General features: G+C 39.1%; 1 protein-coding gene across 5 annotated transcripts in view; it reads right to left on the reverse strand.

Annotated features, from left to right (window-relative positions):
- Positions 1-18,071, reverse strand: part of RBM27 (RNA binding motif protein 27) — an 87,889-nt gene extending 69,818 nt beyond the window's left edge. For all 5 annotated transcript variants that reach the window (XM_032336287.1, XM_032336284.1, XM_032336286.1 and 2 more), the window contains exons 1-3: positions 17,808-18,071; positions 1,987-2,105; positions 423-547 (exon numbers count right to left, since the gene is read on the reverse strand). In XM_032336287.1, the coding sequence (XP_032192178.1) occupies positions 423-547; positions 1,987-2,105; positions 17,808-17,866 (303 nt within the window). In that variant the 5' untranslated portion in view covers positions 17,867-18,071. The remainder of the gene's footprint in view (positions 1-422; positions 548-1,986; positions 2,106-17,807) is intronic.
- Positions 18,072-21,912: the final 3,841 nt, after the last annotated feature.

A 21,912-nucleotide genomic window follows, 5' to 3' on the forward strand; every position in this document is an offset into this window, starting at 1 on the left:
CAATGATATTTATAACTACATTAATTATAAAAAAATACTCTGGCTAAAAAAGAGAAAATGGATGGTCGAGTATATGGAAATGTGTTACTTAATAATTTCTCTTAAGGTTTTATCAATACTTTACTTTAATCAAACCTCTACATTTAACCAAGTTTTCGGTTTCTAAAGTCCCTGAATAAGATTTCTGTGAATTCCTCAATATTACTAAACTTTTTCTTGGAACACTAAACACACTATCTGAAACTCTTCCAACATTTCAAGTCCAAAGAACTTAGAAGCCCTGATAAAGAATCTGTATCATGTGCCAAACACAGAAATTTCAATCAACAGATGATTACTTTTAAGAGGTCAACTTCCAACTAAGAATGATACTAGTAATAGGATCTTAAAAGTCCCCAAAGACAAAGAAAATTTTGTATTACCTCTTCTTTAATTTCTTCTTTTTCTTGGACTGGTGGTTTTGGCTCAGGCTTAACTGGTTCCAGAGGTGGAAGGTAGTTCTTAGTATAGAGACTTTCAAACAGTTTATCCACAAAACCTGAAGTTTCTAAGGAGAAGAAACACTATTTAAGTGTTGCACAAACAAAGCCAGATGTTTGAAAACACTCTACGGCAAAGGTGAGGAAAGCAGAACATCTCAAATACTGGTGGTGGAACTAAAAATGAGTCTAACCCTTATGATGAAGGATACTATTTCTGGATTTTGAAACTACTATAAACCAAGTAATACAAATTAATAATTTCAAAAGAAAATATTCATATATGAGAATAAATATTCTTATATTTATAATATATATTCATATAATATGTTCATATATTCATATAAGATGAATATTCATATATATATATATATATATGAGAAATCACTGGATTTTTTATGTGTAAAAAAAAGCCCTAAAATTCACCCAAAACTGTGTAATTCTAACTTTTCAAGTAAGAAGCCATACTTACTTACTATCTTTCCTTTCTAAGGCGATATTTGAATTAAAGGATATCTTCTCATACCAACTGTTAGATCAACCAGTAATTATGCATTAACTACATTCCTTTCATATATTCAACAATATTTATTGAATACATTCTATGTACCAAGCTCCGCAGGTTCCAAGTAGCCGTTCTCAACAAAGGAAAGACAAACGATGCGGGGGCGGGGAGACACAGATAAAAATGCAAACAAACATTTAACATGGCAGGAAGTGACAAGCGCCATGACAAACAAAATGAAGCCAGACTGGGAAGAGGAAAGGATGAATAGGGGCATGAGGTATAATATACTGTACATAAAGCACTCAAAGGAAACTACTCTGAAAAGGCACATTTGAGAAGACACCAGAAACCATTAAGAGAAGAAACCATTTCAAGCAAGAGTAAAATGAGTTCAAAAGCCCTGAGTTGGGAACATGTTTGCCAGGCTAAAAAAAAAAGGCAAGGAGAACAAGGTGGATAGAATGGAACAAGTGAAGGGGAGTAGTAGGAGCTGAGGTCAGAGAATTAGCAGGGGAGGACTCCAGGAAGTTCTGCACATATGGAAAGGACTTTGGTAAGAAGATCAGAAGTTAAAAGCACAAAGAGAAGATCATGTCCATCTCTTCCTGGACAGGAAGGATCAGGAAGGTTCCAGCCAAGAGGGGGGAAAAGAAGTAGCTCAGTGTCCTAATAAGCAGTAGGACATTAGAAGCTACATTATCTACAAGTTGTCACACTGCCAATCCTCAACTAGACTCTGCTACAAGCTACAGAGGACCCATTCCCCCAAAAAAGCATTGGAGTTACAACTGCTTCAACACAGGAAAGAAGCAGAGAAGGAAACAAAAGGGGGGAAAAAAGTATTCCAAAATACATGATAAATAATTAACAGGAATGGACATATTCAAATGTTAAAGGATGATGACTGATTTCTTTCCTTCCAAACTTCAATTTCCAATATTTTACTCAAAGCTTTAAATTTAAAACGTAAATATATGGCTGGGGGCACATAATAATTACCTTTTTGTAAAAAGACGTCAAGTTGATCAGCACAAAAGGCTTTCAATTCTTTCTCAGGTTTGTCCTTCTTGACCAGCGCTACAACATAGTTGGCTAAGGCTGAAGGGTCAGCATCACATCTAGTTAGACAAAGAGAAAACAAAAATTTTCAAACTTTTTTTTTTTTCAAATAACAATGTCATTAATAAAGTCACCCCTATTTTGGAAAAATAAAGGTCTTTAAAAAAAGGGATTGCAAACAAAGGTGATTTGTGTAACAAAGAGCATATACATAATGCAAGCAACACTGTCCCTTTCTGCTTATTTTTATAAAACTGTGTCTCCTATGTTCAATTTTCTAATTATACCCAGAATTTTGAACCAAATCTCCATTTGTTTGCTTTCTCAATGGTAACAGGGAAAGGGTGGCAATCAACCCCTGAGTTACACTGCTCTAGAAGCACTGTTGATATCCTCAAGAACTATCTGTTGTTCCATGTAACCAAGGATGAAAAACCAGGGCAAGTGGGACACCTTTCCCCCATTCCCTATAACCCCAGGTACCAGCAACTAAAAAGAGTGATCAAGTCCACTGATAATCTTCTCAGTATCTTAAGGATCTCTTTAAAAAATAGGAACACAAGAAGGTTAACACCTTAAATATTACTGACAAATACTCTAGCAGCTACAAGCAAGAAAGAAAAAAATCTGGGACCTAGAAGAGAAAGAAAAGAAGTGGTAGAAGGGCAGTAAGGACAGCCTCTATCTACTTGTCTTTTTCTTTTTTCCTAGGCAGTAGTAACCTGTCTTTTGGGTTTTGCTTTGTTTTGTTTTTAAGATTTTATTTATTTGAGAGCAAATGAGAGTGAGGGAGCACAAGCAGGCAGAGAAGCAGAGGGAGAAGGAGAAGCAGGATCCTCTCTGAGCAAGGTGCCTGACGTGGGGATCAATCCCAGGACTTCGGGATCAAGGCCTGAGTTGAAGGTAGACCAGCCAGATGCCCCAGTCACCTGTCTTTCAACATTCAAAACCATCTATGCCAGGGCAGCCCACATTCCCTAAGTTGTCAATTCCTAACATGTAGCAATCTTCAGGCCTAATAGTTTATCTACCTTACAATTTATATTTATATATTTATATATATTTATATATTTATATATAATTTATATGTAAATTATATTTATATATATAAATAAATAAGCATATATATTTAGATATATTCAGATATTACACATAAATATATATACATAGATGTGTGCATCTATGTATATAGGAAAAATATATTTTTAAGTACATAAAGCGAATTTTATAAAAAGAAAACCAAGCATCAGCCAGCACCTTTACTTCCTTCTTGTCTATATTTTTAAAGTTCACATTTCAATAAAATAAAAATTTTTATAAAATTTTAAATTTATATATATATAATATATATATTTATATATATATAAATATATATAAGTTTTTATAAATTTTATAAATTTTTATAAAATTTTTATTTTATAAATTTTATAAAAATTTTTATAAATTTTATAAAATTTATAAAAAGAAAACCAAGCATCAGCCAGCACCTTTACTTCCTTCTTGTCTATATTTTTAAAGTTCACATTTCAATAAAATAAAAATTTTTATTGCCAATATTGCTGTGGGAAAGGCTAATTCTTTGAACATCAATGCACATCCAAGGAAGCAACTTTCAGTGACTGTCAATCTTACAAAACTCAGAGCTAATGTTATGGGTAAGGATCAAAGTGCACTAGGAGAAAGTGTAAGTGTGCAAGATGAGGAGCTACACATTAATAAAAACATGCAATTTAGGGGTGCCTGGGTGGCTCAGTGAGTTAAGCCTCTGCCTTCGGCTCAGGTCATGATCTCAGGGTCCTGGGATGGAGCCCCACATCGGGCTCTCTGCTCAGCGGGAAGCCTGCTTCCCCCTCTTCTTCTGCCTGCCTCTCTGCCTACCTGTGATCTCTCTCTGCCAAATAAATAAAATCTTAAAAAAAAAAAAAAAGGCAGTTTAGCCAGGATTTTTCTTAAGTAAAAAATGTAAATTCCATTTTCAAACAGATTACCTTGGTAAACCCAACTTCTAAATTCTCAAATGGATAGACAGATCAATATCAGAAAAACAATCTGATCAAAACATGAATAGAAGGCCTAAAACAAACAAACAAAAAAAAACCTGTCAACTATAATTAGATCAAAGAAAAAAAAATCTTTAAAGAAAAAAAAAGAGGGACGCCTGGGTGGCTCAGTTGGTTGGACGACTGCCTTCGGCTCAGGTCATGATCCCGGAGTCCCGGGATCGAGTCCCGCATCGGGCTCCCAGCTCCATGGGGAGTCTGCTTCGCTCTCTGACCTTCTCCTCGCTCATGCTCTCTCTCACTGTCTCTCTCTCAAATAAATAAATAAAATCTTTAAAAAAAAAAAAGAAAAAAAAAGAGAAGACTGGCAGAGGACCTGAACACATATTTTTCCAAAAAAGACATGCAAATGGCCAACAGGCGTTTAAAAATATGATCAACATCACTAGCCACCAGAAAATGCAAATCAAAACCACAAAGAGAGATCACCTCACACTTGTCAGAACAGCTATGATCAAAAAGACAAGAGGGGCACCTAGCAGGCTCAGTGGGTACAACATCTGACTCTTAATCTAGGGATTTTGAGTTCAAGCTCCATGTTGGGTGTAGAGATTATTGAAAAATAAAATCTCAAACAAACAAACAAACAAACAAAAAAGACAAGCAATAACAACTTGGTGAGAATGTAAGGAAAAGGGAACACTCATGCATTGCTTGATAGGAATGTAAACTGGTGCAGCCACTATGGAGAACAGTATGGAGGTTCCTCAAAAAATGAAAAATAGAACTATGACATCATACAGTAATTCCACTTCTATTTACCTGAAGAAAATGAAAACACCAATTCAAAAAGACATATACACCCTTATGTTCATCAAGAGTCAAGATAAGGAAACAACCAAAAAAATCCACTGATAGGTAAATGAATAAAGAAGATAAAAATGACATGGTATATATAGATATAATGTATTATTACTCAGCCATAAAAAAGAATGAAATCTTGCTATTTGCAAAAACATTAATGGACCTATAAGGTATATGCTAAGTGTGCTAAGTCAGAGAAAGACAAATACCGTATGATTTCACTTACATGTGGAATCTAAAAAACAAAAGAAACAGAAATGCTCACAGATACAGAAAACAAACTGATGGCTGCAAGAGGAAGGGGAGCTGATGCGGGGGGTGGAGAGAGAAAATGGATGAAATAGGTGAAGGGGATTAAGAGACACAATCTTCCAATTACAAAGTAAGTAAGACGTGGGGATGTAACGTATAGCCTGAGGAATACAATCAATAATATTCTAATAACTCTGTATGGTGACAGACTGTAATTTGACTTACTGTGATGACCACTACACCATGTATAAATCAAATCACTATGTTGTATATGTGAAACTAATATAACATTGTATGTCAATTACTCAATCTAAAAAAAATAATAAATAATAAAACAAATAATAGTATGTTCAAAAATGTTACAGAGGCCATTCTCACCTTGGCTAATCCATAAACCCCTTAAAACAGAAATGTGTAGAGAGATTTGATCTCACTCCTGAAAACAGTAAGGTATTTGGTCAGAATAGTTCTAATCAACATTCGAATGGGAGAGGATTAAAAAAAAAAATCTATCAGATTTCTACCTTTACTTAAAAAGTTCAGATCCTGGATAAGGAAGATATTTTAACAGAGAAAGAAAAGGATTTTTAAAAATAAGAATGGGGGGCTCCTGGGTGGCTCAGTGGGTTAAGCCTCTGCCTTCGGCTCAGGTCATTGTCCCAGGGTCCTGGGATGAAGCCCCACATCAGGCTCTCTGCTCAGCAAGGGGCCTGCTTCCCTTCCTCTCTCTGCCTGCCTCTCTGCCTACTTGTGATCTCTCTCTGTCAAATAAATAAATAAAATCTTTTTTAAAAAAAATAAATAAATAATAGAATAAAAATAAGAATGGCAAGGGCGCCTGGTTGGCTCAGTCGGTTAAGCGGCTGCCTTTGGCTCAGTTCTTGATCCCTGGGTCCTGGGACTAAGCACCTCATTGGGCTCCCTGATCAGCGGGGAGCCTGCTTCTTCCTCTCTCTGCCCTTCCCCCAACTTGTGCTCACAGGCATGGGAGTTCTCTCTCTCTGTCTAATAAATGAATAACATTTTTAAAAATAAAAATAAGTGAGAATGGTAGAAAGAGACAATCTCATTTTTTTCTGCTGTTAGGAGAACCTTTGAGGAGTCTCATGACCCAAAAGGTAGAAAGCTGGGTAATACGAGGTTTCTAGCAAGAAGCAGGCACAACATTGAGATTACTGGATAAATGAGGGGAGTTAAACAAACCCAGATACCTTAAACATGTATTTAGTCTTCACACTCTGAAAAACAAATGCAGAGTAAGGTTGCTCCTGATGAAATATGTTTTGATGTGATGTGTTAAGCTTCAAGATGAATAGTTACAAGAAGGTAAAAGAGCAAAAAAAAAAAAATCTAGATTCTTAAGAGAGTGATCACAGATATTAAGTATTTGTGCAATATGAGTGATTGTTAGTAACTGATAGTTAGAATTCTGTACCAAATACAAAAAGCATGTTTACAGCCAACGGAATGGTACCATTTAAATTTAACAGTTCTTGGGGCGCCTGGGTGGCTCAGTGGGTTAAGCCGCTGCCTTCGGCTCAGGTCATGATCCCAGGGTCCTGGGATCGAGTCCTGCATCAGGCTCTCTGCTCAGCGGAGAGCCTGCTTCCCTCTCTCTCTCTCTGCCTGCCTCTCCATCTACTTGTGATTTCTCTCTGTCAAATAAATAAATAAAATCCTTAAAAAATAAATAAATAAATAAAATAGAATAAATAAATTTAACAGTTCTTAATCTGTATCCATAAAGTACACTATGAAGGAAATTGGTGGTCTGAAATAGTAAATCACACGGATCAAATGGTGAAACTTAAATACATGGGGAATTTCATGCTGTAATTTTCTGTACCTTTATGACTGTTCTTATTTATTCTTTCATCACCCCCACTATATAATCCTTAAAAACTGACAATTATAATACTGCAGTAGCTACGGCCCCAATGCTAACAGTAGCCCAACCAAACTTCCAGAGTGAATTGCAAAAATCCGAGCATGACTAAGATCCTTGATAATTTACACAACAAATGCAGGACTACTTCTTACTTCTCTTACCTCAGAGTATTTAAAATCCTTTAGCTATTTATTTGTAACCAAAGCTTATGAAAATTCACTTTAAGTAACTACAGGGACAAGAATATTTGGGAATGAAGATGATTTTAAGATTTTAAATCCATGGCTATATTAAATACACACATTTCTAGATAGAAAGGGGCTTCTGTTATAAAAAGAGATTAGAAAACACAGTAATACCCATCTAAAATTACTATTCTATTATAGTCTCTAAAAGGCCTTAACAGTACAATCAAGGGGTTGCTATTCATTTTATAGATACCTAAATTTGTAAGTATGTAAAGACAAATTAAGTGATCCACTCAAGATCAGGCAGAAAGCACACCTATGGAACGAAAACTCAGTTACGATTCCACAGAGTTAAAAATCTATTTTATACCACATGTACTTTCCTACTGTAAATCCGCATTCTATGGCTCAACCAGTAGTTCTGTTCTAATTAAAGAACAAACAAAAGAAATCTCTGTAAGTTTAATGGAAATTAGAAATATGAGGACTCCTTAAAATTCACATCTTGCATAATAACGTTCTAAGAACATCTTTCAATTATCTATCTTTTATTTAAAAAATAACTATCAACAAGAATGAATTTTCATCAGGGGAAGTTAACAGAGATATTGCCCTAAAAATGTAAAGTAAAATGAGGTTTTATGTGTAAAACCTCTAATTTGTCTTTTTCCTCTTTAATGAAATCTCCACTGCAGGTATATGACACATCTGCTATGCTGGCACATCAGCTTCACAGATTTCATACATATACCCAATCCCAAGACCAAAGAGCAAAGGTCTTTCTTTACCTTAGTCCCCAACCCAAGAAACACTACTTAAAAATATCAAAGTCTGGGCGCCTGGGTGGCTCAGTGGGTTAAAGCCTCTGCCTTTGGCTCAGGTCATGATCCCAAGGTCCTGGATCGAGCCCCACATAGGGCTCTCTGCCCAGCGTGAAGCCTGCTTCCCTTCCTTTCTCTCTGCTTGCCTCTCTGCCTACTTGTGATCTCTGTCTGTCAAATAAATAAATGAATAATCTTAAAAAAAAAAAAATCGAAGTCTATTTGTTTTAGGAAAAACCAACAGTACTTAAATCTCTTCCACTTCCAGAAAAGTCTACGTTTCTGAATATGGGCTCAATTTTAAGTTCTTTTTTTTTTTTTTTTTTTAAAGATTTTATTTATTTTTTTGACAGAGATCACAAGTAGGCAGAGAAGCAGGCATAGAGAGAGGGAGGAAGCAGGCTTCCTGCTGAGCAGAGAGCCTGATGTGGGGCTTGATCCCAGGATCCTGAGATCATGACCTGGGCCAATGGCAGAGGCTTAACCCACTGAGCCACCCAGGTGCCCCTCAATTTTAAGTTCTACCTTGGTGTAATATTTGTTTTAGAAGTGAGACAATTATGCTCACTTCCACAGCACATATACTAAAAAAGTGAGACAATTAATGAATATGCTACTGAGCCACTGGGAGGAAAAAAAACAAAACATGATCTCTTAATGTATATCAACAACCAATAAAAATATTCTCGGGGGGTGCCTGGGTGGCTCAGTGGACTAAGCCTCTGCCTTCGGCTCAGGTCATGATCTCAGGGTCCTGGGATGGAGTCCTGCATTCGGGGGGCGGTCGTCTCTGCTCAGCAGGGAGCCTACTCACCGCCCCCCACCCCCCCCCCCGCCTACTTGTGATCTCTCTCTCTGTGTGTGTCAAATAAATAAATAAAATCTTTAAAAATAAATATTCAGGGGTGCCTGGGTGGCTCAGTGGGCTAAAGCCTCTGCCTTTGGCTCAGGTCATGATCCCAGAGTCCTGGGATCGAGCCCCACATCGGGCTCTCTGCTCAGCAGAGAGCCTGCTTCCTCCTCTCTTTCTGCCTGCCTCTCTGCCTACTTGTGATCTCTGTCTGTCAAATAAATAAATAAACAAAATCTTTAAAAAATAAATAAATAAATAAATAAATATTCATGGGGTTCATATTAACGGGGTGCCTGGATGGCTCAGTTGGTTAACTGTCCAACTGGGTTTCAGCTCAGGTGGTAATCTCAGGGTCCTGGGATCAATCGGAGTAGGGCTCCACCCTCAGTGGGGAGTCTCTTGAATTTCTCCCCCTCCATGTACAGGTGCGCCGCCCAGCTACACATGGTCCCCCTCCCTCTAAAATAAATAATTTTTTTTTTTTTTTTAAAGTTGATGTTCTCTGACCAGTAGCTGTAGTTAGCTTCAGGGAAGTTAGTCTCAGGAAATAAAGCCAAACACAGAAAATACTGATACCTAATTAACACTAGATAGATAGATATATGTATGTGTGTGTGGTGTAAAAAGAACTTTATATTTTTTTTAAGATTTTATTTATTTTAGAGAGAGAAAGTGAGAGAGAGAGCATGTGCATCAGTAGGAGGAGAGGCAGAGGGAGAAGCAGATTCCCCGCTGAGCAAGGAGCCCAACAGGACTCAATCCCAGGACTCTGGGATCATGACCTAAGCAGAAGGCAGACACTTAACCGACTAGCCACCCAGGCACCCCTGAAAACAGCATTATTTTTAACAGAAAAAGTCAAGTCAGCACAACCATTCTACTGTTCATGAAATATTAGGCATCCAAAGCGATGGTTATAAAAACAATACACGAATATGAAAAATGTTTCTGATAAGAAGGTCAAATGGAAAAATACAGATAAAAAATTCTACATTTGAGTCTGATTATAGCTATCATATGGAAGCTATCACATGGAAGTTCATATACACAAGAGAAACTAGAAATAAATACAAATAATTTTCTTTTTTTTTCTGCATTTTTATAAGGAAAAAAGTGTATAAAAAAACAAAAAGTCTGCTTCTGATCTGTGTTCAGATTGATTATTCCTTCAATAAAACAACACTGGAAAAACAAGTAAAGGTCCAGGGGGAGCGCCCAGCGGGCTCAGCTGGTGGAGATTGAGAGTTTTTATTTATTTTTTTTTAAAGATTTTATTTATTTATTTGACAGAGAGAGATCACAAGCAGGCAGAAGAGCAGGCAGAGAGGAAGGGGAAAGGAGGCTACCCGCCTAGCAGGGAGCCCGACGCAGGGCTTGATCCCAGGACCCTAAGATCATGATCTGAGCTAAAGGCAGAGGCTTTAACCCACTGAGCCACCCAGGCACCCCTGAGAGTTTTTAACCTCGGGGTTTTAAGTTCAAGCCCCATGTTGGTATTGGCATTACTTACAAACAAAATCTTTAAAAAAAAAAAAAAAAGAAAGAAAAAGAAGTAATATCTGAGTTGACATTCTCAAATTGTTAATGTGAATAACTATTAAGTTCTAAGAATCTGTTAACAGATATTAAAAAGAGAAATAGGGGGGCACCTGGGTGGCTCAGTGGGTTAAGCCACTGCCTTCAGCTCAGGTCATGATCTCAGGGTCCTGGGATCGAGTCCCGCATCGGGCTCTCTGCTCCACAGGGAGCCTGCTTCCTCCTCTCTCTCTCTCTCTGCCTGCCTCTCTGCCTACTTGTGATCTCTGTCTGTCAAATAAATAAATAAATAAATAAATCTTTAAAAAAAAGAGAGAGAGAAATAGGGGCGCCTGGGTGGCTCAGTTGGTTAAAGCCTCTGCCTTCGGCTCAGGTAATGGTCCCAGGGTCCTGGGATCGAGCCCCACATCCAGCTCTCTGCTCAGCGTGAGCCTGCTTCCCCCTCTCTCTCTGCCTGCCTCTCTGCCTACTTGTGATTTCTATCTGTCAAATAAATAAAATAAATCTTTTAAAAAAAAAGAGAGAAATAATGGTACTTCTACTTCTTTTCATTTTTTTTTCTACTTCTTTTCAAATAAAAGCTTTCATCTTCCCCTAAAGGCTTTCATGAACTGAAGAAATTACCCCTAAATTTATTTTGGGTAAAAAAATATATATATATACATATATCTGTCATACGCAAACACCATTTTGATATTTGGACTATGGGTCACAAAGCAGCAGTCACCACCTAAGTACACCCTAAAAATCAGACTATTAAAAAAGAAAAATCTAGGGGCACCTGGGTAGCTTAGTCGGTTAAGCATCTGCTTTCGGCCCAAGTCATGATCCCAGAGTCCCAGGATTGACGCCATGTCGGGAAGCCTGCTTCTCCCTCTCCCTCTGCCTGCCACTCCCCCTTCTTTTGAGTGTGCACTCTCTCTCTCTCTGTCAAATAATTAAGTAAAACATTTTTTAAAAATCTTACGTTTTAAATTGTCAGCCAACCTATATGTACATAGAAGTAAAATGATTGATTTAAACATTTACTGATCATTCACTAAAGGCCAAGCATCTTGCTTGGTAATGAAATTACTCTGAGCAAGACATACCTTGCCAAGCAGTCTAGTGGCCAAAAGATGAACATGAAAACAAATAATTACAGTGCAAAATAATGAATGGTTAAAAAAATTAACAACAAAGTAAGTAACAGCCCTGTAAGAGGATGAGACAAGGCAGTAATAGGAAACATAGAGCTATAAAAGCAACTTCTGGCTTCTAGCCTATAGCAGTTGGGCCAGGAAGAATGAAGTCAGACATATTTAGGAGGCAGACCAAAGGACATAAGAACAAATATGTCCTTAACTTAGTATACTAAAACTTGCCAAGAAGTCTTCTGGTCAAAATAAGCCCTTTTCTGTGAAATAGGTAACCATCTCCTTAAACAAGTCCGACAGCACTTTCGAGGTATACGAACTCCTTGAAGCCACTAACTACATTATCAGAACTACCCAGTCTCAAGAACATAGCTCCAAAATACTCATTTCACCTTTGTAGTTTATCTGAGAGTTCAGGTCTCACAGCTGCTAGGTGACAAATTTTCCCCTCATTTGAGCAGCCCCAGACATTACTAATCAGAATTTAATGTGATTAAGGACTGCAAATCTATGGCACCATGTAACTCCAAAGTTCAACCAAAGTATAACCCCTCCACGACCACTGAACCAATAAAATGATCTTAGTATGTGAAGCTTATCGCTCCCGTATCCATCATACACTCGGAGATGACAACATATTCAATCTCCTAGTGCACTTAAAAAGATCTTGAATTCACTGAATTCACAGAAAGTGCATCTCATAGCCATGGCTTTCCCTAGCAATTCCCAGTCCTATCTACAGGGCCTGCAATGAGACTCTAGCTCCAGCATGCCTTAGATTATTATGAAAGTGACAGTACAGCTTAACATTAATAAGTAAAATATTTTTGCAAAAAAGAGTTTAATATATTTTCATATTTCAAAAGCCATAAAATTTCATTTATATTTAATGATTCTAAGGTACACAGGCCCTTTTTATAGCCTACACATTAATATTCATATCATATCAGTGAGGTAGGTAGAAGGCTAATATGATTAACTGTTTAGAGAAAATTTGGAGAATATCTCTAAAGTCATACAGTAAATCAGACATAGAGACAAACTAGAAACTAAATAACCTGATTCACATAAAGATGTTTTATAATAGAGCAAGTGTCCAAGAAGTATTACAAACACCATCACTCTTTTTAAAACTAACACCAAGACAAATTTTTATAATAAGCCAAACGAGCAACCTTGAATTATATATGTTTATATATATTTAATATATCTGGTATAAATAACTTAAAACATTTCCCACTAAAGACAACGTTTTTGGGTAGAAATGCATGTTTGTTACTGAAAAATGCTTGCCTGAACTTTTTCTAAACTTTTAATTTCTTCAGTGATTAATATATCCCCTAGATTTACTTAGACATTGCTCTTAAAGGATTCACATACTGAAAAATGAGAAGTTATTTCTGATAGAAACCATGACATCTCCCAATTGCACATAATCCCTACATAGTCTCTATGACTAAGATATCTAGGATATTTTGGAAGTGAGGCAATATAAAGACATCAAACAAGACATGTGAGTTCGTCTATTCACGTAACAGTAAGAAAAGAAATATATAAACTTCTTGACTAAGATGGTTTCTCTCCCTGAACTGCACTGCCAACAAATATGGTACTAGGTTTTTCTCTGGCCTGTTAAAGCAGTCATTTCTTCCGGCACCATCCTTCTGTCTTTCCTCTAGTAAAAGTAATAGATAGGTACCACCTCTACAAAAGTAGTGGCAAGTAACAGATAAGTTCTACTAGCAGATGATATATCTAATTTGTCTATAGGGAATAATTACATAGAAAATGGATTTGTTCAAGGCACCTGGGTGGCTCAGTGGGTTAAAGCCTCTGCCTTTGGCTCAGGTCATGATCTCAGGGTCCTGTGATCGAGTCCCGCATCGAGCTCTCTGCTCAGCGGGGAACCTGCTTCCTCCTCTCTCTCTGCCTGCCTCTCTGCCTACTTGTGATCTTTCTCTGTCAAATAAATAAATAAAATCTTAAAAAAAAATTTTTTTTAATTGATTGGTTCAGAAATACCTCACTGTATGCCTTTGTTTCACCAGTGACTAGACACAACATGCTTAAAAATCTTTTATAAATTTAGTTAACTGTAAACTAAGCTAAATAAAACAAGCAAAAATGGATCATGCCCAGGGATAGTATGAATTCAACATATCCACTGCAACTCCATTATCTGAAAACCTAACAACTGCTCCAAAATGCTATGTTGTAACAACATGCCAATCTGCCATGAAAATGTTCTTCAATCTGGAATATGCCAAAAGTGAATTTACAAATACAACCCATTTTAGCATATCATTTATTACATTTTAGGGTATCTAAACAAAAAATAATCTCCCATGACAACATACTAAGAATGAAAATATGTATGATATCAGCATTTGCTATTTCTTTCTGTTTCTGTTTTTTTTTTTTTTTTGCATTTGCTAATTCCTATTACCACTTCCATCCAAAACCATTACGTATATGAACTAAAAATTAGTATGTTTGGGGCGCCTGGGTGGCTCAGAGGGTTAAACCTCTGCCTTCAGCTCAGGTCATGGTCTCAGGGTCCCAGGATCAAGCCCCCACATCCGGCTCTCTGCTCAGCAGGGAGCCTGTTTCTCCCTCTCTCTCTGCCTGCCTTTCTGCCTACTTGTGATCCCTCTCTATATTAAATAAATAAAATCTTTTAAAAAATTTAGTACTTTTATTTTAACTTCGAGAAAAGCTATCTATATTATTAAAATCTAAACAGTGATTTTTAGCTCTTTTTAACCCTAAAAAGGTAACGATTAAAAAAAAAAAAAGCATGATATGTGCTTTCAGTTGAACATGTAACTCAAAACAAATGAGGAAACCAAACTGAAATAATCACTTTAATTTTTTTTTTTTAAAGATCTTATTTATTGGGACGCCTGGGTGGCTCAGTTGGTTAAGCAGCTGCCTTCGGCTCAGGTCATGATCCCAGCGTCCTGGGATCGAGTCCCACATCGGGCTCCTTGCTCCGCAGGGAGCCTGCTTCTCCCTCTGACTCTGCCTTCCACTCTGTCTGCCTGTGCTCGCGCTCGCTCTCGCTCTCTCTCTCTGACAAATAAATAAAAATCTTTAAAAAATAAAAAAAAATTTAAAAAAAAGATCTTATTTATTAATTTGACAGAGAGAAATCACAAGTAGACGGAGAGGCAGCCAGAGAGAAAGAGAGAGGGAAGCAGGCTCCCCACTGAGCAGATAGCCTGATGCGGGGCTCGATCCCAGGACCCTGAGATCATGACCTGAGCCGAAGGCAGCGGCTCAACGCACTGAGCCACCCAGGCACCCCTCACTTTAATTTTTTTTTAAAGATTTTATTTATTTATTTGACAGAGATCACAAGCAGGCAGAGAGGCAGGCGGGGGGGGGGGGGGTCAGGCTTCCCACTGAGCAGAGTCCCATGTGGGGCTCTATCCCAGAACCCTGGGATCATGACCCAAGCGGAAGGCAGAGGCTTTAACCCACTGAGCCACCCAGGTGCCCCTCAAATAATCACTTTAAAAATACTTTTTACCGGGGCGCCTGGGTGGCTCAGTGGGTTAAGCCGCTACCTTCGGCTCAGGTCATGATCTCAGTGTCCTGGGATCGAGTCCCGCATCGGGCGCTCTGCTCGGCAGGGAGCCTGCTTCCCTCTCTCTCTCTCTGCCTGCCTCTCTGTCTACTTGTGATTTCTCTCTGTCAAATAAATAAATAAAATCTTTAAAAAAAAAAATACTTTTTACCCATGAAAATACAGAATATCTATAAACTTATCAGTATAAATAGCCCAAAAAAAGTCAAGAGAAAATACTACTGGGAGGTTTAATAAGTTCCTACCCAAACTAAATTTTCATATTAAGAAAAAAACCAGAGGTGCCTGGGTGGCTCAGTTAGTGGCTGCCTATGGCTCAGGTCATGATCCCAGGGTCCTGGGAGGTCCTGGGATCAAGTTCCTCATCAGGCTCCTAGCTCAGTGAAGAATCTGCTTCTCCCTCTGCCCCTTGCCTCACTCTTGCTCTCTCTCTCAAATAAATAAAATCTTAAAAAAAAAAAAAAAAGAAAAAAGAAAACACCACTACCCAGAATAAAACATTTTAGGGAGTTTACAAAAGAAGGGCACTTAACTATAACGTTAAAACTTGTCACCTTCTATCAAAGACACACATATTTAACTAAAAAACTCAGAGCCTATATGCAAATCTGTCCAGCACACACACACAAGGGTTTATGTTAAATAACATGAAGGTTAAGAATTTTTTTAAACACAGACCTTTTTCTTTAGTCTGTTCCATATGTGGTCAATTTCCCTAAATCTATTTACTTCATTTCCCACCTTTGTCACAATCCATCTCCATCACTGTGCTCCAAAAGTATACTGTAGAAAAAGTATGATGAATACTCAAGCGGCCCATATTCTCCTACAAAACTTTCAAACAGACCATCGCTAATATAAAACCCAAAAGCCTCAGTGTACTTTCACTAACACCTGTACTCTACTCACATATTCCGCATCCTCAGAATATAAATAGCACTTTAGATATCAAAACTCCCCTAATAAAACAAACAAATAAATAAAAACAAAAAAACCTCCCCTAATGCTGTCTCCTTTAACCAGCCTACCTTTACAAGGCTGATACACTGGACTACAGGTGCATCTCTTCCTAGACATTAACGTCCAAGAAATCAAAGGAGCAAAACAACAACAAACAAAGTTAGCTAACAAGATTTCTCAAAAGGACCAGGAAATAGATAATCGGGAAAGTAGCTATCTCCGAAGAGCACCAAAGTCACCATACCTCCATGCCTCCCACACTATGCCTTATTTCCACTTCTGAAAAACTGTATTTTTTCACTACAGTAATCTCATCTAATGAAGCATGCCTGCCCATCCCTTCCTCTTGTACCTTTTCCTTTAGCAGTCCTTTAAGAAGTTTTCCTTTAGAAGTCCTCACCTCTAATAGAATAAGTAGTAGAAATGAGAAGAAGGCAAGAAATGATCCCTTCCCTTCCCCTTCCATGCCTTCTTTCCCAGGAGAATTAGGTATCATCTCCCTCCAATCCTCCCTTCAGCATTCCCTCTCTTCCCTGTATGAGATGTCTCAGAAACTACCTATACCCCGGTATCCCAAATAAACACACCACAATCCAACCCTCTTACAATGGTTACAAAACAATCAAACAAAGCTGGTACCTCTGCTATCCCTTTGAAGCCTCCCAATATTTCTACAACTAACACCCCCCAAAATATTTTTTAAAAACAAGCCCTTCTCATTGTTTTTTGCTCAACAATATCCTACACCTCACTATCCTCAGTTGCCCTCACAATCCTTCAACAATATTTACAAAACTCTTTAAGTCTTTCTGCTATACCTTTTATTCCTCCAATAACTATAACTAAAAATGCTTGCATGCTTCAGGTATCCCCCTTTCAAATACTCCTCCAATAATACTAAATACCAGGGTCGCCCTTTCAACCCTTAAAATTTAAAACCCTTATTTTTTCCAACCCTTAATGGTATTTAGAAGTTATTAGTCCTCCTAGCACTATCAACTCTTGGATAATATTTTAAAATCCCTTCATATCCTTGTTATCATATTTCACAGCTTTCCAGTAATTCCCAAAAACACTTCAATGCCCACATATCCCTTTCAACTACCCCGTGTTTCTCAAATCCTTCAAAATTCTTGAACCCTTACCGCTCATCAATAATCGCTATAAAGCCCTCAATGTCCCTACTACTCCTTTCTGCCCTCACGTTTTTAAAAGGCCCTCCACACTCCGCTTCTGGATCTTAGTCTCATACTAATATCGGTTAATAAAGCCCTCGACATCCTGCTACACCCTCCAAGATCCCAATATTCACGTTTAAAAATCCCTCGACAGCCTTGCGATCTCTCGCAGTTCTCAAACAACAAAATTTTAAATTCCCTCACTATTTCTGCTACCCCTTCCAGCACCTCAATATTTATACTTAAAAAGCCCTCGCTGTCCTTGCCGCCCCCCCCACCCCGTCCCACAACCACACCGCCTCTACGCCCCAGGCTCTCGCTCCCCCCCCCACCCCCCCCCCACAATGGTGATAGTACTACATACAAGACGTAGCCGGGACCTCCCGACCGCGGCCCCTCCGCTCCGCCCTCCCCCACGCCGCCTCCCCTCCCCCCACACCCCCGCGGGCCCCCAACGCCCACGTTCGCCGGCCCTGGCCCAGGCTGGCTCACTCACATCGGCTCCAGTAACTTGGCCAGCCAGGACTTGAGGGCATCCACATCCTCTATGAGCATGGTGCAGGGAAGGCGGGCTCGGCCGCCGCTCTTGTTCAGGCCTGCCGCGGGTCTCCCCTCGCCGCCTCCTCACGCCCTCTTCACAGCTCCCGGTGCCCCAGCCCACCGGGCATCTTAGGAGACTTCAACCTACTCCCCCGGCCGGGGCCTAACAGGAACTAACCCAAGAGCCCTCACTCAACCTAGCTCGACGGCTCAGGTGGGCGGGAGATAGCGCCGAGTGGCGGGCGCAAGAACCAATAGAAGTAAGAAGGCCGTGCGCGCAAAGCCAATGAAAAGGCTCGCTCGCCCCGCCGGCCGGCCGTACCCAGTTAAGAAGGAGGGGATATAGCAAGGTAGGTGGAGAGCTTACGTGAACTCCTGGTGCAAGATGGTATCTTGGAGAAGGTGCTGTGCCTCTTAAAGGGGCCGCGGCTCCTTTTTTGACCACGCCGCCGCCCGCCGCGGAATACCGGTGTCTGCTACTGGGAGTGCCTGGGGGAACCCGGCGAGCCCCTCAGCCTGATTCCTTCCTCTCGTTTTTTCCTGGAAACACACTTGTGTCCCGAAATGACTCAGCTGTAGTAAATCTGCAACACAACGTGCAATACGTTCACGTTCGACACATTGCACAGAATGAAAAATTTTACTTTTTTTTTTTTCTTACACAATCATTTTGCTTAGCATACATGCTTGTATTTCTCGCCGCTATGCCTAAGTTACGCAGAATGTTTCTGACAACCATGCCCTGGACTCCAATAATCGTCATTTTTAAAACGTGGCGCACAGTTGTAGAAGGCTGAGGCCATTTCAATTTTACCAATCTTTTTAACATATGCTTTATTTAGGAAGAAGAACGATTCTAATATTTTTTTAAAATTCTCTTTTCACTAGATATCTAAATTCAGTAGGGTTTTGTTTTTGTTTTTGTTTTTGCAGGGAGAATTTTGGCCAGCAAAAAAGTTTTTAGAAATATTTTTTTCCAATCGAAATTACCAAAATAGCCAACTTAGTTTGTACTGAATGAGAAATTCCTTTTGAAGTTTTGAAATTCCCAGCTTGGCACTGGTCTCACAATGCTTATCCAACAACAGATACTGAGCACCTGCTATATGCCAGCACAATGTAAGGCACTAGCACTTGGATTCCAAAGGTGAGCAAAATGGTTTCTCCTCTTAGAAAGCTGAACAGTTTATGGGATTATGCATTACAATAATAATATTTTGAAAAATACCTGATGAGCATACATAACCTTTCTATAAGAGAGATGAGTCAGCCTAAAATAAACAGGTATGCTATCTATACATAGAGCAGGAAAAGGCAAATTTTTCTTAAAAGGGCTAAATAGTAAATATCTTGGGTTTTGTGGGCCAAGAGGTCTCTGACACCCACCCAGCTCTGCCTGCTTGACATGAAGCTGGCCGTAGGTAATATGTAAGCAAATGATTAAGACTGTATCCACATAAAACTTATATAAGATTTTCAATTTTAGATAATTTTCAAATGTCACAACATTTTTTTTTAATTTAAAAAAAGAAAAAAGCATTTAAAAGTGCAAAAGCCATCATTACCTTGCAAGTAAACAGAAGCAGGGGCCAACCAGGGTTGGCTTGCTGCCTGCAGTTTGTGGGCCTCTTACATAGAGTAGTAGCAAAATGCACTTAGAAATCATCTAATGAGCTTCGTTCATGACACCTTCTCCCCAACATTACAAATGAGGGGAAAAGGCCAGAGACTGAGTAGTTTACCCAGAATCACACATATTTGCAGGTGGATCAGAATTTGCATCTAGATCTTAGTAAGCCCATGGTTTTATCATATCTAACGGTTGCCGCTTCCCTCTTTCCTCCTCCCTTTCCTTGTGCTTATCCACGTTTCCTTCACTACGTCCTACTACAGAGATGAAGTGTTACCCAAAAATGACAAATTAAAAAAAGAGAAATGTGAGTGATGTGATTAGGCCTCAGGCTAGGTAAGAACTTAATAGTAGTGTGATAGAAATGGAATAGGAATTGCTTTTATCACAGAAGTTTGAAAAGTTATATCCATTTATATCGATCCAGCCTTTTGGGAGTTCAGATTCCGGGAGCCAACCAGTCAGGCAGTGTAAATAATAATCCTAGCCACAGTTTTTGAGAACATACTCTGTGCTGGCCCTGTGCTAAATATTTCAATGTATTGTTGCTTCTCCCCTTCATAGGCCCCCTGTATAGTAAACAATATTCACAGATGAGAAAATTGCATTCCAGAGAGATCATGAAACTAATGAGTGGAAGGGCCCAGCCTTTCTTTGTGTTTGACCACAAAGTCCACACCTATAACCTTCACTTAAATATCATGCAAGCAAACACTGAAATATTAACCATGTGGTTCATTCAAAATTAATCCAACAAATATGTATTAAGCCCGTTACCATCTATTAGACACTGTTCTTGGGAGAGTAGAGAATAAGGCTAATATCAAATAAATGTTCTTTCCTTAATGAAGGTGGATGTTAAAAATGGATACTTTACAAAGATTGGCTTTTCTCTCAGTTTTATCTTCACAAGAAGAGAAAGAGATGTCAGTTGATCTAAGAGAGGTTATTGATATAAGGCATTGGAGAGAGTGACTATAGGAAGAATATACATCTATACCATCCTTATTCAAACCAAGTTCCCTTTCTCCGCTTTAGGGTAACTGGGCCTCAACCAGGAAGAACTGTTAACTATGCAATTTCACACAAGTGTTGCTAGAGGTGGGTAGGCCTTCCATAATCAAAGTGGATTTGCCCACAATTTTTTTTATTTTTGGTCATCTTCTTTAACCTGTGGCTGAGAGCTGTCCCAGGTGTATAAGAGAGGTTAAGAGTAATTTTTCAGATTTAAATTTCTGTGTAATGTATAATCACAATCTGTCTTCCCAAAATGCAGTTAGACAAAGCTTTGGTAGAATTTCAAACCAGGAACTTCATAGTTACAAACAGACCCTCTGATGCCTCTACGTTTATAGATGATCACCTAATTAAACACACATCCATCAAAATATCAGTCTCGGCTGAGTCTGGGTCACAAGTAGCAGCCCATCTCACTCAGAGAAGAGTCACTTCGGGGCACCGACTGACTCAGTCAGGGGAGCATGAAACTCCTGATTTTGGGGTCATGAGTTCAAGTCCCACATTGAATGTAGAACTTACTTTTATTTATAAATAAATAAATGTCACTTGAATCTTGGCTATGCAAAGGCAAGGTGAGTTAGCAGATATATAGCAAGATGATTTGAATGGTCTCTCTTCATTATGGAAATATAGATTTGTTTTCTTCGGAGAAATATGTTTAAGGGTTTGTTTGGTTTTGGTTTTCTTTTTTAAAGGTTTTATTTATTTATCAGAGAGAGAACACAAGCAGGCAGAGTGGCTGCAGAGGCAGAGAGAGAAGCAGGCTCCCTGCTGAGCAAGAAGGCCCATGAAGGACTGGATTCTAGGACCCCGGGATCATGATCCGAGCTGAAGGCAGACAATTAACCAACTGAGCCACCTAGGCGTCCCTGTTTGTTTGTTTGTTTTTAAGATTTTCTGTATTTATTTGACAGAGAGAGACAGAAAGAGAGGGAACAGAAGCAGGGGGAATGGGAGAGGGAGAAGCAGGCTTCTTGCTGAGCAGGGAGCCGGATGCAGGGCTCAGTGCTGCTTGATCCCAGCACCCTGGGATCATGACCTGAGCCTAAGGCAGACACAACTACTGAGCTACCCAGGTGACCCTGTTGTAAGAATTTTTTTTAAAGTTCTGTCCCACTCTGTAACTGTAAGAATGGCTAATATAAATGGCCCCTTAGGGGGACGCGTGGGTGTCTTCTTCATTAAGCATCTGCCTTCGGCTCAGGTGTTGATCCTAAGGTCCTGGGATTGAGCCCCATATCGGACTCCCCGCTGGGTGGGAAGCCTGCTTCTCCCTCTCTCAATCCCCCTGCTGTGTTCCCTCTCTCACTGTCTCTTTTTCTGTGTCAAATAAATAAATAAAATCTTAAAAAAAAAAAAATCAGATAAGCCCCTTGGGATTTGGAAACATCAAATAATAATACCTCATACT

The sequence above is a fragment of the Mustela erminea genome, chromosome 3 (genome assembly GCF_009829155.1).
Source record: "Mustela erminea isolate mMusErm1 chromosome 3, mMusErm1.Pri, whole genome shotgun sequence".
NCBI classification, from domain to species: Eukaryota; Metazoa; Chordata; class Mammalia; order Carnivora; family Mustelidae; genus Mustela; species Mustela erminea.